Genomic DNA, 18,608 nt, shown 5'->3' with positions numbered 1-18,608 from the left:
CAAAGACAATTCTCTCACACAGAGAATAACTAAAATTTACAGGTCAAATCGGAAGTAACAAAGACGTCTTTACAAAGTCCTTTCCGAGAGGTCAAAGAGTCAGGTAAACACCAAATGGACTAGAAAGTTGGAAGCAAGTGAAGGTCATGAACAACACTTAGAAAAGTAAAGTAGGATGGTGGCGTCCAATGGATATTCCTTTGTCGTAAGAAGGTCCATGAGTCACGAAGAGTCGAAACTCAACATCCTGATACATAGATTGTACGTTACAAGGCAATACTGTGGTAGTAAACATGTACACCCTCGCCAAGTCTAGATGAGAGAACTGCTGACAATTCGCCAATTGCTTTTTCTAATTAACCATTTTTCACTAAAAGACTTGGCCCAAGCACAAGTCCCCAAAGACAACAGTTTTGAGGTTCCTTGAGGAGCTTCTAATGGTGGCACTTATTTGACATCGCTACGTGTCTGTCTCAGGAGAACACTTTGCCAATGTCAACTGCCAGAAGCCCAATCTACCCCTTACTCAAGAAACCTGCTTTGTGTCTAGAAAATTGACACCGGAATTTATAGCCACCATAAAGCTTCCAGTGAAGCTAGTAACATCCTCATCTGGATGATCATCTAACTAGGTGGCCATATTGGTTAGAATGAAAGAAAAGAACTAACAGTCGTCCCGTAAGTCTCTGCTTCCTGGATACAAAACAAATGACTACTCCGGAAATCACTGGGCCACATTGGTGGCCCTCTTCACTTGGTTACTAGCCGAGAAGTGATTTACTGTATATTGAGGGGTACCAGGAATTAGAGACCTGCCAGAAAAAAAGAAGCATATATATATATATCTCAACTAGACAACCCCCTTAAAATGCAAGAGTTAAAAAAATGCCCATTTTCATGGGCACCCTTCTTGTTCAGGGGCTCATTTTTTTCCTATCAGTATGTCTTTGGCGTATGGGAGGAAATCCACACAAACACGGGGAGAACATACAAACTCCTGGTTGATATAGTCCTTAGCAGGATTCGAATCGAGGACTCCAGCACTGCAAGGCTACTGTGCTAGCCAATGAGCCACCGTGTTGCGCCTAATAAAACTTGCTTAACACACATAAATGTGTAAATTCTCTAACCCATTTATGTAAGCTTTCTGATGTGGCGCCCATTTCACGCAAGGTCCTTTCTATGCGCCACATTCCCCTGTTCTGCGCCTCACTTGACACTTTCCACAAAAGTTGGCGAAGCGAGACAGAAGGTGATGGGGACGCGTCAGTCCAACATATACTTATTATAAATCACATCAGTGTTCTGACCGGCGCAGATTTCTATTCTGACGCTCAGGTGTGCATTTGATTTCTTAAGAGGCCGGAAAATCTTGATCAATCAGGAGCTCCCTCTGCTTGTTGGAGCAGTCTTAATAATTATGGCCCAAAAAATGTAAAAAATAAAATAAAATAAAATAAAAAATTTTAAAAAAAAATTAATAAAATTTTTTAAAAAAATTAAATTAAATTGAAAATTTGTTTACAAATTTCAAGTAAATGTTTACTTATCCTACCTCCTTGTACAAGTCCAGGCAAGTGATTTAGGAAGCTCGAGGCAACAAAAGGACAAAAAGCTTTGGCAATGGCATAATAAAAAGACCTGCAACGTGACATGTTCATCAGGCAGCCGCACTCCTTTCCATGAACAGACTTGACATTTAAAATAAAATAAAAAAAATCATCATCTGTAGTCAGTTTTTTTTTTTTCATCTTCATTCCGACTTCTTTTATAAGAATGATAAGATTTTTGCGATGAAAGGTTATCTTTGTGACAGAGAGAGAACGGCTTTTCATAGACAAATATGCAGCGGCATTGTTTCCCATCAGATTTGGACAAGGTTATCTGTATGTAAGGGCCCCGATGCAATTGAAGTCTCATTTCCTGGAAAGGAATTTTCAGGCGAACATTTATTCGCTGCTTTAAAAAATAATGCATGTAATTATATCAGGTTTGCCAAACCCGAAGGAAGCGAGCGACTTCCATAATAAAGCCGCCAGCCTGTAAGTGCCACTCGCTCTAGCCCCGCGCCCAGGCAATGATGTTCAAACTGCCCGTCCTGTGCAATAATAACGCAAGAGGCCGCCTGTCAGTCGCGTCGCTTATTTTCTGAATTACTTTGTCCTAATAAAAGGAACCGGGTCATAACTGCAAAAAAAGAGGAAGATGAATACCAAAAGAGGAATCGGAGCCAAGCTAAACGTGTAACAAGGGACAGGCTAGAATTGGAGTCATTGATCACTTTCTGACACTTCTTTTTCGGCAGTAAGTGGAGCTAATGTGCAAGACGTTCCAAAGATATGCGCAGAAAGTTGAAGCGAAACTTTGAAGTTAATTACGACGCCGGTTACCAGCTACTACTTCAAAGCGATAAGTGCTTCAGAGGAGACACAGATAACAGGCAAATGAAAGTGAGGACTTCATCGCGGAACATTAGTGCTGGCTCCAAATTGTAACAATATGGCACAAGAAAGCTTCCGGGCTGTGTACGGCACACGTGTGGCATGCAGAAGATCGGCTCGTGTAGCCTCGATTTACTATAAGAAACATACTGTGCAGAAGTGTTAGTCAGGTACGGGGGGAAACGCTTCAAAGTAGGAATGCTTCTAAAATGGAAGGAGAGAAAAGTGCTGTATGAAGGACTTTTCTCTCGGCATGTTCCATGCGGAAACCAGGCGGACTCCATTATAGTCTATGCAGCCCATGGGTTTCGTTAGGTAACCATTTCTTTATGCGTATAGGTTTCCGTTCCCTAAGTGGACTCCTTGAATGGAAACCCGAATGCATTTGTGACCCTAAGGCCTCGTTCTCACATGGCACGGGACCACGTATTTTGGTCCTGATTCGGATGTGGGAAGCCGCGTCAGAATAGGACCAAAATGCAATTGTCGCAGCTTCCGACAGTTGTGGCTTCCTGCTCCGGAGTAGGCCCAAATGAATGGGCCTAGTCCGGAGGGTGCCGTTGTTTGTTTTTTCCATGAGCCAGAACATACCGCTCACGGTAAAAAGGAAGCTAGTGGTCTACATAGACCACTATTGTGAGGGGGCAGATTCGTCATCAGAATCCGCCCCCTCTTGCCCCGTGTGAACGAGCCCTAAGAAAACTAAATCCCATTAATATTTGGTGTGATCTTTGCCCTCTGGAGGAGGAGTCCTGAATGTGTTGATACGGCCCCCACAGATATAGTCCTGATCTCATCATTGTCCAGTCTGTCTGGGGTGACATGAAGAGACAGAAGGATTGGAGTACGCTCCTCCTCACAGGGCTTTTCCCTTTGCTGATTTTAATAGGATTCTGCGGCAGAATCTCCTACGGAGACTTCAACGCAAATGAGAATCCAGCCTTCATTCTCGAGGATGACAGGAACACCGTCCCTGCTGAGATCCTTCAAAATCCGTCTGCAAGTGTATCTAGAAGAATTGATAGAAGGCAAATGCAACACTAAATAATGATGGGATTTAGATTTCTCTTCATTCTAGATTTTTTTTCATTCATTGCATTCTGTTAATTGACAAAAATAAACTATTAACGCATCTATGCCCGAGAGCATTCTTACTTCACAGCTGCCTAAAACATTTGCACAATACTGTACGACATTATGTGGAACCAGAACAGATCATCTGCTGGAAGCTGCTAGTGGACGGGGAGCGCGTGCAGACCCATTCACTACCTAGTGGTGGTTCTAGGGTATTACAGCACCGCTCCTGCTGCATAGGGGGAGTGCTGCACATGCTCACTATCCACTAGCAGCTTTCAGCACCTGGAGGCTTCTAGAACAGCTGATCTGTGCGGGTTTAGGTATTGGGTCATATGTCATCAGCATGAAAAATCAGTTTTAAGGCCACACATTGCAGAAAAGCTGCTGTTTTTGTCACAGATTTTTCTAAATTTTGAGCTAAAGCCAGGCGTGGATTTTACATAAGTAAATAAAAAACATATAAGAGACTCCTTTATATTTCCCAATTCTTTTGGGCCACTTCTCACTTTGTCGGAAAAAAAAAATGCAAGGCAGTTTTTCCACAACATGTGCCCTCATTGTATGGGTATGTCCCGCGTGTGAACATTATGCCGCGGCTAGCCGCAACGGGAGCCGCAACAGTGCGCCGGCATCCCATCGGGGCATTCCACTCCGGGAGGGAGTCTCGGGAGTCTAACTTTTTCGTTCCAAGTGTTTGGATAAATATCCCCTAATGTATCTTGTAATGGTGACCATATTATGTGTCACCCAGCTTTCCCAAAACCAGATAAAGCTCAAAAAAATGAACCTGAAATTCCCTTTGCATTAACAGGGGCTTTTGCAATGTCTTTTCATGTAGGTTCATTACTCGGAGCTCCATCCTGGAAGGGACTATTAGCAGACCATGAATGCGAGGCCAAGCAATGAAACACACAAAGCTATTCTGGCGCCAGCAAAAGCGACTAAACCCCTTCTGGAGATCTCAGCAGTTAACAAGATTTTTATCAACTGGTTGTGGCCGACACCAGCGAACGCTGTGGAAAGCCAATATTATTTTCTGCCAAAGCTCAGCATAATACAGCATGGCTGCCTGTAGAAAGACGCACCAGGACTGATAAAGGCTGTAATGCAGGGGGATTAACATATAATCTGACTAAAAATAGGAAATGAGGATACGGCGCAGGCAGGCGTAATCAGAATTTTACTTTACACATCATGGACAATCGAGAAGAATCGCAGAGCTCGTGATGTAGGACTATACAGCGGACGTTAACCTTCCCTATACATGGTCGTGCTCTTTACTGGATAGGTGTTGGTTGTAAGGATTGGGAATGATTGCTTACCATAAAAACGCAATGAATAGGGTACTATGGGGTAACCAGAAGGGGTTAAAGTTGGTACCGCCAACAAATATATTAGGGGGCATAGTAAGGTCTCATACACACTGCCGAATTATGGTTATATAGATGCTCAGAGCTGTACAAAGACGTACAATAGAACCAATAGAAGTCTATGGAGAATTGAATATGCTTATACATATGCATGTCTATGGGCTAATTGTATATATGTATATAAAGATACACACAGGGGCCCCTCTATATACTGTATTAAGGAGTGCCCAGTAGTTCTGTAATACACGACTTTTGGGAATACTTGTCAGGGGTTGCCGGGTGTTTAACTATGCCTGCCACCCGGTGAGTTGGGCGGCCGCCATAGCCGCCTGGTGTCTGCTGGTGTCAGCAGACATCCAGCGCTAAAGCCTCCGGTCGGTGCCCACACACGCTCCCATAGAAATGAATGAAAGCGCCCGGCACGCCGATTAACCCCCCGCTTGCCGGCTACTTCCATTCATTTCTATTCACTACGTCTTATTTTCGGGGGAGCACCTTATATTAGGCAGGGCAGCAAAATGTCTGCCATGCCTTACTTTCAGGGTACATCCTATTTTCAGGGAAACACGGTAGTACTTTCCTAACAAACCTATATCAATCTGCTCAGCTCCGCCTGCCCTGATTTTCGTGTCATGGGTTCCCTTTAAGGGTATGTACACATATGTATACACAATATATAATGCATTAATGCAATACGGTCACTTTGTTACCATAGACATCTTCAGCGTATACGTTATATGCTTTATTGTTTTCCGCCCGGCTTTATGGCTCCTTACTGGCTTCTAATACCACATATAGGACATAAAGAGGAATATCACCAGATACACTCGGCAAATATACCGGCTTACAATGTACCATCAAAACCTTCCCCATTTTCTCCGAACTCTTTAGAAAGATAAAATAAGGCTTTCACCGCAACCCTGCTGTACGTGATAAGAGCGGCAGCAATTTTGTATTTGCATTATGCTCTGTGAATCCGGGGGAAGGTTTTCATTCAGTTTGTGCCGTCTGAAAAGATTGTGTTTCATCGCTACTCTCTCTTTGTAAATGCATGCAATGTGTTTCTAAACAGATTTTATCCCCAAAGACTCAATCTGAATAAATAACGGCGATATAATGCGGTTGCAGCGAGCGCAGTCTACATGGCCGTGCGGCAGAAAAGCCGCTCTTGCCCTTATTTTTTTTGTTTCGAGGCCTCGGATTCGCTACAGGGAGACAGACGCTTGCTCGAGCAGACTGCGGACTCCTCTCTGCCTGACATCCCGTTTGATCTGCCAAATTGCTCATTAGGATTGCCAATTTTCACCTGCGCCTTGTGCTCCGATTCCAGCAGGGAATAAACATCAGTTTGCTTTAACAATCATCAGCTGCGAACTCCCCACCTACACCCGGGGAAAACAGAAAAACACATCAACATCAAGTCACAGGCAGGCGCTCTACAGGGAACGGCCACCAGAAATACTTGCAAATTTCTATAGACAAAGATTTATAATTGACAAGAGACTAGTCTGTATTGGGTCATAGCAGCGTGTCCCATTCATCACGCTTCACAATCCTAAGTTCTCTCGATGGAGGGGGGTGGGTGGAAGCCATATGCAAACAGGGAGAGGAGAATCATTTCGGATTTACTTCAACTAAATTCATTGCAAGGTAAAAGACAAGTGCCTCCTTCCATGGCAACAAGACGGGGTAGGACATCATGTGCCAATCCCACAGGCCCCGTATATACGTAGGGGTGTATTTATGAAGACTGGGGTTACTCACACCAGTCTTCATGGCCCCGGAATTGACAGAGTGTGCACCTCATTTATGACAATGAATTCCACCTTGCAAAACCCATAGAAATGCATTTCAAAAATTAGCTTTTTTTTTTTTGTGTCTCCCAATGGAATTGCATCAAAAATCTGCTTGCAAAAGAACTGTGTGTGAACGCATCCTGATCTGTAATGCTAGGAGTCCCAGCTTTTCCAATAACTAATAATATGTAGAGGAGAGGACTTCTAGTACTATAGAGCACTAGAAGGGTAAGTTCATACAGGGTTTTTTGGTCCGGAACCGGAGATGGAGGCCGCCTCAGGGTCCGGACCAAAATACGGGTAACTGTGACTGGATGCTGGTGCACTATACCGACATCCAGTCACATACTCCCTCCCGACTAGGCCCATTTGTTTGGGCCTAATCCGGAGCGGAGTGTCTTTAGGCGGATGTTGCGAGGCGAATCCACCTGTAAGAATGAGCATTTTGCTTCTTTTTTCCAGGAGCCGGAACAAATGGCTCCCAGAAAAAAAAAAAAAAAACTGACCTTTCTCAGGATACAGCCTTAAAATCCTGACCAAAAAACCCTGTGTGAACTTACCCTTAGTCTGTCTCGCTGCATAGTGTTCATTCTGGGAAGTCCAGCACACGCACAAACCCTGAAAATTCGTCAGATTTCTCACAATGGTTGCTGCTGGATGATAAATCTGTCCAACTTTAGACTGTATAAGCTATCCATAGGCGGATATAATAAAGTTCTATAGGAGGATACAAATACGAACGTAATAGACCAAAAGACATAAAAAACGATCTGGCAATATCAGCTAGTTGACAGTTTCCAGGACGAAACAGATCGTCTTCTGCAAAAACGTCTGGATAAACAGGCAACAATGTACAGAAGAAAGCAATGTATAGAAAAATAGTTTATTCTTCAGATGTATAAGATAAGAGACAGCCATTCCTGCTGACAATTGTGCGCAGTCTCCAGCTGCTCCATAAAAGTGTATAGCGCCCTTGTGCTCCAGTCATAGGGTGAAGGCAGGACAACTTTCAGGCCCGTCCTCCTGATCGGTGGGGGATCAGGAGGTAAATATAAGTAATAGCACAACACTTTAAGACCTCAACGTAACCTTACATTATAGATCACTAAACAAACTCCTATTTTCCTAGTTCCTTCTGAATGCCGAACCTTGTAAGCTCCAGAAGCCTGATCTGACCAATTTCTTCAGTACATTGAGACCAGCTGGATGTCCAGATGGAAAACTTTCCAGTCACCCAATTACAGGTTTCAGAGGGGCCCCAACTGGAAACCCCTTAAAAGTTATAAGCACAATGGGCGCCGTCTTATACACTACGCCACCTAAGTGGGCCTTATAATTTACAGCAGGATGTATTTACGCAATTCAGACGCATCCGACATCTTCATCTCCCGGCTCTAATAAACTAAATGATGTTAGTTACATAAACGGCTTCCTAATGCCGACCATATTACTAGGCCTTTGTGTCATGCTAAATTAGCCGGGGATTCTTAAAATAAAAAGCACAGACATAGTATTAGAAATCAAAGGAGAATGTCTGACCCAAAAGAATATGCTATTTATTTCACTTGCGTAGGACTGAATCTACATTTTCTTTGAACGGCCGCTCTTCAGTCGGTGTGACCTCTGCTACTAGCTCTCAGCATTATGCACGCGGGTCAGCGAGGCCGGTTTATACAAACCCTCAATCATCTCCAAAGTCCATTAACTATTAATTCTACATACATTTACTCATTCCTGCATAGTTTATTACCTCGAGTGGAAAACCTAGAGGAACGTGTGAAGTCATGGGAAAAGCTAGCAGAGAACTAGAAATCAGAGCTGTGCTCGGCTCCGGAGCAGAGGGCCCCTGTAATAAGCTGGTTAGCGGCGCTGCCGAGAGAGCCAGACCCCCAACTAATCTGCTATTCCAAGTATAGCACAATCCATAAGAGTCAGACGGAGGCTCTAATAAACCTGCAATTTGAGTTTGACCTCCTGCTCAAACAGAAAACAGAGAGGAGTAAGGAGGAGATCATTGCTCCAGGAGGGAAGCACATAACTTTGCAATAAAGCTGTCTACGTTATTCAACAAAGTTACACTAAACACAGGGAAAAATATGCAAACCAAGGTACCGTATTTTCCGGACTATAAGGCGCACATAAAATCCTACGATTTCCTCAGAAATCGTAAGTGCGCCTTATAGTCCGGTGCGCCTTATATATGGAAGCGGCGGCACACGAGGAGTTAAGCGGCGGCCGCCGGCAAAGTCTGCCTGCCGCTTCCATACATTGCAATGGGAGCGCGCTATTCAAATAGTATTCGCGCATTTGGTGCGCCTTATAGTTCAGTGCGCCTTATATATGAACCTAGGCAGGACTATAAGGCGCTCATGGGCAACGCGCCTTATAGTCCGGTGCGCCTTATAGTCTGCAAAATACGGTAGCTCCCTTGAACATCATGTCCGACTTTCCAACAAGCCTTTACTGGTATGACGCGGGATTTAGCCAAGTCAGTATCCGAGCTGTGGACAGCACTGTTTCCATCTGGTTGGATCTCCTCAGCACAGAGTAGGGAAAGCTGACTTTGCTAAACCCTGCGTCATAGCAATAAACGCTTGTTGGAAAGTTGAGCATGATGTTCAAGGGAGCTACGCCTAGTGGGCAGCAAACAGAGGCAGTGATTTCCATCTTGGGAAACAGATTTGCATATATTTCCCATAATTCCTCCAGTGGAGCAAAAACGGCTTTTTGTAAATCTCCATATGCCTGTGAAGATCATCTCTCCTTAAGGAGTGATTATACCCCCAGAACTAAACATAGGCTGATTTATAAAGGACTGAGGATAGGGGAGTGTTTTGGAGTGTAGAGTGGAGACTGACTGTTTTTGGTTTATTTATTTTTTTTGTTTTTATTGTAATGAAGAGAATCCATCAGGTAGATTTGAGACACCAAACCATCACAGACCCTTAAGGATCCATTAGAATTGACATGTGCTCGTAACCAGTGATTTCCATTATTATAAAAAACAGACATTATGTCCATGAGACCTAACAGGGCACTCATACCAAAATCCAAGTTGGTTCTTTCTCCACATTTGTCAGCCTTTATCAGATTCCCTTCCGCAAGAAATATATATATATATATATATATATATATATATATATTTAAAAATAAAAATAAAATAAAATAGACATTTGATCAGTAAAATGGGTTATTTCTTCACGTGAAATCATTAAATTCTACCTACTTGTTCGCAGAACCGAAGGGGTGACCTCAATTTCACTTGTTGCTTGGTAAGGCTGGAAAGCTGACATGCTGTTCGTTCCAAGTTCACTGCCAAAGATTTCTGGGCTTTGAGTGCCAGTAGAACTTGCGCTTGTGCCATCTCCCCCATGATGTGGATCTTGTTCTTCATATATAGCTACAAGCTGTTGATGGAAGAAAAGAAAAACTTGTCAGATTCAAAGCACGGCGAGCAGAACGCTGGCACGATACGTACTACTAGCAAAACAATAACACAGAAGGCGAGAGAGCCTGCCACCAAGGCAAACATACTATTAGAAAGCTACAAGTAAATGCACGTGAAACCTATTATATAGACACATATATGAAAAACTTCACTGCAGTAACTACAGAGTAATAAGATTACCAGAAAACGGCTCCAGAGGCAAATATCAGACATGTTGCGCAATTTTATTAATTTTGGTAAAATACTTTCGCAAGGAAAAAAAAAAGTTATTGCATCTAAAATCTAATTCTTGCATTGCAGCCATCTAAAATTATAAATCAGCCATTGTAAAAACAAAAAGTGGGCACCGATATTACTGTATCGATAAAATCTCGTTGACCACGGAATCTAAAACCCACCGTCCTATAGTAAACATGGTGCAGACTGAGAGGCCTAACATGATCATGACCCTAATGCGGAAAGGAGGGCTCAGAATTGGCGCACAGGGCACTTTTAAGACGACATAAAACAGGGGTCTGGGGCAGAAGCAAAATACCGAAAATGTGCGCACACACAAAAAAAAAAAAAAAAAAACAGTCTTCCGTCTCTGTGTAAGACAACTGGTTCTAGCAGGAAACTTCTTCCAGTGCACTTCCTGCAGCAGGACCAAAAAAAGACCACTGATTTTTTGGCTAAGCCCCATCTTTCGATCTGGTGTTTCCAATCTTAATAAAGACCCAACTGGCAAGAGGTGCATCTGAATTATTAGGAGGTTCTGGGCTTTTAATAAATTAACCCATTAACTTCCATGATCCTCACAAATGGGGATCTTTAACCCGCCTACGAACACCATCTGTCATCGAGGAATAGAAACCGAACATTCACGTCGCCCGCAATAGGAAACCTAAACTGATCATGTGCATGCATTGCCTTGCACACACGAGGTCACTTTCATGGTGCAGCTCCCGTATTATTGGGGAAAAAAAAATAAAAATTAGCAGTTAATGGGTTAAGAACATTGGAACTTGCACAGGTGTCTTATGTAACACACACTAGTTTTTGAGTCAACAAATTTATTATAAAAACTTGAACCAACTATTGCAAATGTGTTGGGCCGAGGCACCCCTGATTCCATCCCCATTTTCATAAAAAAGTGCAGAGAGGTGCAGAACAAGAGATGTGGCACATCTTTGGTGCAATGAAGGGCTGTACCCCAAAGATACGCCATATTACCACTCATCTATGCCAGAAAATAGGGTATCTGCAGTGCTCCTGTTCCGTTGGGAGGGGTTAATAGGAGCACTGCAGATCCCCTATATTCAGCCAGACTCAATTCCAAATGGGGGAACAAAAAACCCAGTCCTCAAGCTCAGGGAAGGGACAGACAGACAACCAAAACACCCCCTCCCCTACCCCAGCATTTACTGCAGCCAAAAACTACGACCATTTTAATTTTTGAAATTTTCCAGTAGCTGCTGCATTTCCCCCCCTCAGCTTATACTCGAGTCAATATGTTTTCCCAGTTTTTTGTTGTAAAATTAGGGGTCTCGGCTTATATTCGGGTCGGCTTATACTCGAGTATATACGGTAATTTTTGCAGACTGAAGCTTATGCTTGTCCGTCCATATTTTTCATGGCCAAATGTTGGTAAAAATGGCCAAAAATGGCCATTTCGGTCAATGAAAACCTAATGTGTATGGCCAGACCACTAAGATGCCTCTAATGTATGCTCCTAAAACATACTGTATAACGTACATATGTAATATAAAGTCAATATATTGGCATCAACTTATAGAATGCAATTAAGTATAAAGCGGATAGCCATTAGGTATGTATATACACAGACACACCAATATAAAAAGCCAAGCAATAATCCGCTTACATGCCCTGAAATGTTACCATCCATTACTCCTCGTCTAGTCATTTGCAGAAATAATCAACTTCTACAAGTATCCCAGCAGTCTGCTTCACTAAAATAATTGCAATGTCACATATACTACATCCGAGCGGGAGAATAAGCAGCTGGACAGTAAAACTAGTCAAAATTGCTTTAATGTGATCATTTTTTCTTGTAAGAACAAAATTATGGAAAGACAGAGACCAGGCCAGAAAAGGAGCAAGCGAAATTTGTCATGTACGGTAATAGGTTTCGATGGACAGCATTCCAGGACATGCCGAAAATTGACAACTAGAGACTTACCGGACTATAACTGCGCAGCTATACGTATAAAAGAAAAGGCAACGATTTAACGGGGAAAGGCTACAAGATTACAATAGAGATTTTTATTATATTAATAAAAATAGGTCTAGTCTATCTGTCCCCAAAATATTGGATCATTCCTGCGCACACTTAAAATTTCCTGATGTGAACAAGAATCATTTGGTCGGAAAAAGCGGAGTAATTCCTGACAGGACTCCTAAGAGACACAGTAAGAGTCCTACCTACACAGTGATTGAGTCCTGCACACACTCATATAGGAGAGCTGTCAATCACTGTGTAGGTGGGGCAAGCAGACCCCATATCACCAGCATATGGCCCTGTTTTCCTGTGACTCTACTGTCCAGCACTATCTATAGTACAGGACAGTAGAGTCGCAGGGACTCCTTGCACAACAGAATCACTATAATGTAAGGAGTCCCAGTCTCTGGACCAGGTTTGGTCCATGAAAAGGAGTCTGGATCTTCCAGACTGAATTTGCCCTCGGGTAGGAGGCCTCCCTATCTCTCCTCGATCTGAGCCCTTATCCACCCGCCATGTTGATTTTTAAGATTTTCCCACTAAACACAATGGAAAGAGCCATGGTGGTTTTAGATGTGGGAGAAAGTGATTTAAAACCTGGAGCTATGTAATACAAGCAGTCACATTCTGACCATTAAAATGTATTTATTAATTATTTTCAATTCATTTAATTAAATTTATTAATTATTTTATTATTAATTTAAGAAATTTTAATATTATATGCAAAGATGGAAATTTTGACACCAGGTTCGTGATGTGTTGGGGGGGGGACAAAAACTTTCATGACTACACACGAGCTGCCCAATAGTCTCCATTTCCTACTCCATTTCTCTACACACATGAAGTAGAGACTGGTGGATTGCACATACAGGATCAGAGAGGGGAGTATTTTATTTACTTATTTTTTAACCAATCATGAACCTGTTAAGTTTTTCCACTCTGGGGGCAACATGTTGGCTCAGTGGTTAGCACTGCAGCCTTGCAGCACTGGAGTCCTGGGTATGAATCCTGCCAGGAACAACATCTGCAAGGAGTTTGTATGTTCTCCCCGTATTTGCGTGGATTTCCTCCAATTCTAGACAAACTGGTAGGGAAAAAAATGTACATTGTAATCCCTATATGGGCTCACAATCTACAAAGAAAAAAAAAGTTCCCCTCTGGACATCCACTTTAAGGCTGGCGGAGTTGAGAGTTGGAATCTAAGACTGGAGACACTTATAGTAAAGTTATTCTGCCTACATCTGGGGAAAAGCATGGCAAACACATTGAATTATTCATGACTCGAAGAATTAGTAGTGACTTTGAGTGTGAAATGATGTTTGACAACCACAGGAGGCAGCAAGCGCTGGGAGTCAGAGTGATTGGCCTGACAGATGAACATGTCCTCCATTCCCAGTACAGTCCTGCTTTTCTGCTATTAGAACATGGCCCGAGCATTGGGCGTCATCCTTCATTCCTTCACGAGACCGATACAGAATGAAGAACAGGGCAAAAGAAAACAGACAAGCTCCTGAAACTATAACCACATGCTTTCTTCATCTGCTCCATCTGAGCTGAATTGCCAATGAGACACGTTTTATGTGTAACAGCCAAAAAGAACACAGCCATAAGACAGAAGAAAGAAATCAAAGAAAACAGCGTGACAGATGTGACATCTTAGAGCAATTGTCAATATACAGAGCAGATCCAAAAAGACACAAAGAAAAGGGGCCATGACTACAATGTAGCCAACGCTGTTTATTTGGCTTCTCCGAGTCATAACAAGGTAGCGACATTGTATATACCTGTATACAGAACGGGACCCCGTGTGTAAGTTGTAACGAAAAGAAAGAGGCGGCGATGCTGTCTAGTATCGGATCATGGCGCACAGTGTGCAGAGATGGCACTACAGGGGCAGGCTCACATCGGACACCGGATGAAAGGCCTTACTTGTTTTTAGATTTTGCTTTGATCTTATCCCCGATGAAATCTGGATTGTAAGTGTAACGAAGGAAATGTTCTCTGTGTATTCCAGTTTCTCCCTCACTGGGAGCATTTCCTTCACGGGCTTCTGCCAAGACATTGTCAGCTTATCCTTGTCAAACGCTAAAGCTGAAGCACTAATAGTGGTGGTCCGGCTTTCACAGCCCCTGTAATGTATACAAATCCAGCTTGTGATTAAGCAGGACATATATTTATTAATTCCCTGCATATAACTATAAGGTATATGCTGGTTATTATGGGATGGAGCCTATTCATATGATCTCCTTAAAGGGATTCTACCATTAAAATCACATTTTTTTCCTCATTCACACATAGGAATAGCCTTAAGAAAGGTTATTCTTCTCCCATCTTTACATGTCTTCTCCGCGCCGCCATTCGGTAGAAATCCCGGCTTTCGTCTGTATGCAAATGAGTTCTCTTGCAGCACTGGGGGCGTCCCCAATGCTGCGAGAGAATGGCCGCTTAGTTACTGTGTAAGCGGCCATTTTTCTTGTGGCCGCAGGCATGTGTAATCTGCTCTGTCCGAGGCCCGAGGCATAGAAGTTTAAACCCAGCTCCGGAAGAAGACGTGCGGAGAGGCCGTTCCTAAAGAAGATGCAGGCGTCGCTGGAGATTTCTCTCGCAGCATTGGTGACGCCCCAAGAGAACTCATTCAGACGAAAACTGGGATTTCTACCGATGCGGATAAGACATCTAAAGGTAGGAGAAGAATAGCCTTTCTTAAGGATATTCCTATGTGTGAACGAGAAAAAAATGTGAATTTATAGGGCATCCACCTGTCAGGAAGACCTGGCATATCCATACATTACATAAGCACCCAACTGATTTATATGGGCATCACGTACGCCGCCTTCTACCTCCGGCGGAACTGGAAGCATAAAGAGGAATTAAGAAATTGGGCCATGCCGACCAATAGGTTCCCAACAAATTTCATCTGATGGCTTGGAATCCCAATAGCAGAACACCTTGTCTTATTTCCATATTAACGAAAAGTAGAGCACTCCTTTACTCATTGGGTGGACGGGAGCCTTGTCTACGGGGTCGGGTGTTTTTGAAATGATACTTTGTATCCGAGTGAATAATAAATCAATTTACGTTTTGGACAACGTTTTAGGGTGACTATTAAACATATACACCATACATAATATAGCTTTATCTTCAAGACACCAGAGTGTTTTTCTGGTTACAGCTTTGGCAGCGAACGGGAACCATCTGTGGCACCAAGATCGGAGCATCTTACAACATCTTCAGTCCAGCAGATGGCATAAAACAGCTTTGTTCCACTGACAGTAGAAGCCGAGGGACGGGGCAAACTCTTCATAGCTTTCCAAAAAGAGCATGAAAGCATTTTGCTGTGTAAGGGGGGTCAGGGGCATTTCAAAGGATTCACATTTGGCCCCTTCTGTCGGAAAAAAAAAAATAAAAAATCTGCCTAGCAGTAATTAACCTCATGCGGTATGGGAAGACCTGGCACGTGCAAGTATACGAGACCGAAATCTGTACTTATTTACATAAAAATATAAACTATGTATCCTATATTAATAAAAGTAAATACATATAAAAACATTCTACAACGTACACACAGAAATTCCTGAACGGTTTCCGAATTTTTTTATATATATATATATTTACATTTTGTGGCAAGAAAAAGCTTAAGGTTTGTCAAAACGATTAAAATATACCCATCTTATACCGCGCCATGACATCATGTATGATCTGGAGATTACAGGCAGGTATAAGCCGTGATTCGGCAGAATTTTGTTTAGTTGCCAAGGAGATAAATAGGAACTTTTTACATTCATACACTATCTTGGTAGAAGGTGATTAGGTTTTCTTCCAGTTTGCAGAGATAAGGGCATTTAACAGTGGAGAAGACATGAGTATAAATTTGGTAGAATGACAGAAAAGGAGATAGGGGACAGGTCTGCTAAGGGAGATAAACCAAGAATCATTAGGGATTGTGCTGTCTTCCTGTTGAGTTATTAATGACATCATATAAAGCAATAATCTTTGGACATGCTACTAGATATGAGAATTATTGCCCTCTCTTTAGTACCTTAGGCCATGCCAGCCATATATTATTTCACAAAAACGCGACAGCCAACTGCATGTATAAAAAAAACAGATGCTACGTAAATTGTATTATATATATATATATATATATATATATATATATATATATATATATCAATAGATAGCATATATCCTGTATATATCAGTAACTTCACGTACAGTGAATGTTTTTCGGCATCAATAAATAGGAAATAACATATCTAGTACAGGAATGATATGCCTGACTACCTACATGGCTGCTATAACCAGTCACTAGCTTCAGGGGGCACTGCTGAGGTCAACTGATTGTCCACAGTGGTCATATAGGTGTAGAGAGCAATGGTCAGGTATATAAAGTCAGTCAAAGCAATAATAACCTATTACATCTCCACAAGCCACCCGGGTATGATGTTTAGTGATCTTAGAAAACCACTTTACAGCAAAGCTTAACTAGTGGACACGTCTGAATAAGTAAACTGCACCCTGTACTGCAAAAGCTATGGACTAGAGAAGGAAGCCAGGGAAGTGATAGAAATGGCACAAAGCCCGGTATAACACAATTCTCTTTTACAATGAGGAGTTCTAGGTCACGTGGGTCATGTTTTAGCTCTGGTAAGGGCCCACGTCACAACGCAATAGAGTAAGAGGTCATACAATAGCGGAATCATAAGGACAGGTCCTATAGCACAGGGGATGGAGACAGAACGTGAGAGCTAGAAAATGAATAAGAATAATCTAAAGAAAGCAAATGATAAAAAGATCTACAGAGAAAGTGAGGAAAAAGAGCTAGAGAGAAAGCAAGCAAAACGGAGAAAGAGCTGGAGACAGACAGGTGAGCTAGAGAGGGCATGTTAGCTAGCCAGAGAGAGCTAGGGAAAAAGAAAAAATGCAGCTAGAGAGCAAGAACAAGAGAGAATGCCAGCTAGTGAGTGAGAACAAGAGAGAATGCCAGCTAGTGAGTGAGAGCGAGAGAGAATGCCAGCTAGAGAGCGAGAGAGAATGCCAGCTAGAGAGCGAGAGAGAATGCCAGCTAGAGAGCGAGAGAGAATGCCAGCTAGAGAGCGAGAGAGAATGCCAGCTAGAGAGCGAGAACGAATGACAGCTAGAGAGCGAGAGAGAATGACAGCTAGAGAGCGAGAGAGAATGACAGCTAGAGAGCGAGAACGAGGGAGAATGCCAGCTAAAGAGCGAGAACAAGAGAGTGTCAGCTAGAGAGCAAATGCCAGCTAGAGAGTGTAAGATAGAGAGCGAGAAAGAATGCCAGCTAGAGAGCGTGAGATAGAGAGCGAGAGAGAGAGAATGCCAGCTAGAGAGCGAGAACGAGAGAGAATGCCAGCTAGAGAGCGAGAACGAGAGAGAATGCCAGCTAGAGAGCGAGAACAAGAGAGAATGCCAGCTAGAGAGCGAGAACAAGAGAGAATGCCAGCTAGAGAGCGAGAGAGAATGCCAGCTAGAGAGCGAGAGAGAATGCCAGCTAGAGAGCGAGAGAGAATGCCAGCTAGAGAGCGAGAGAGAATGCCAGCTAGAGAGCGAGAGAGAATGCCAGCTAGAGAGCGAGAGAGAATGCCAGCTAGAGAGCGAGAACGAATGACAGCTAGAGAGCGAGAGAGAATGACAGAGAGCGAGAACGAGGGAGAATGCCAGCTAAAGAGCGAGAACAAGAGAGTGCCAGCTAGAGAGCAAATGCCAGCTAGAGAGTGTAAGATAGAGAGCGAGAAAGAATGCCAGCTAGAGAGCGTGAGATAGAGAGCGAGAGAGAGAATGCCAGCTAGAGAGCGAGAACAAGAGAGAATGCCAGCTAGAGAGCAAATGCCAGCTAGAGAGCGTAAGAGCGAGAGAGAGAATGCCAGCTAGAAAGTGAGAACAAGAGAGAATGCCAGCTAGAGAGCAAATGCCAGCTAGAGAGTGTGTGAGAGAGAGAGAATGCCAGCTAGAGAGCGTGAGATAAAGAGTGAGAACAAGACAGAATGCCAGCTAAAGAGCGAGAACAAGAGAGAATGCCAGCTAGAGAGCGAGAGAGAGAATGCCAGCTAGAGAGATATAAAATGCAAGCTAAAGAGCGATAGAGAGAGAATGCTAGAGATCTAGAGAGAGTACACTAGCTAGAGAGCGAGCGAACGCCAGCTAGTGAGAAAGAGACAGAGAGAGAGAACACCAGCTAGCGAGAGAGAAAACACCAGCTAGCGAGAGAGAGAGAAAACACCAGCTAGCGAGAGAGAGAGA

At 43.0% G+C, this 18,608-nt stretch overlaps 1 protein-coding gene across 12 annotated transcripts in view; it reads right to left on the bottom strand.

Moving 5' to 3' along the window:
* Nucleotides 1–18,608, bottom strand: part of PARD3 (par-3 family cell polarity regulator) — a 441,643-nt gene that overhangs the window by 308,621 nt on the left and 114,414 nt on the right. For all 12 annotated transcript variants that reach the window (XM_075271584.1, XM_075271589.1, XM_075271591.1 and 9 more), the window contains exon 3: nt 9,911–10,091. In XM_075271584.1, coding sequence (XP_075127685.1) covers nt 9,911–10,091 — 181 coding nt within the window. The remainder of the gene's footprint in view (nt 1–9,910; nt 10,092–18,608) is intronic.

The sequence above is a fragment of the Leptodactylus fuscus genome, chromosome 4 (genome assembly GCF_031893055.1).
Source record: "Leptodactylus fuscus isolate aLepFus1 chromosome 4, aLepFus1.hap2, whole genome shotgun sequence".
In the NCBI taxonomy this organism is placed as follows: domain Eukaryota; kingdom Metazoa; phylum Chordata; class Amphibia; order Anura; family Leptodactylidae; genus Leptodactylus; species Leptodactylus fuscus.
The sequence above is the reverse complement of the archived record's forward strand: the minus strand, read 5'-3'. Positions and strand labels throughout refer to the sequence as shown.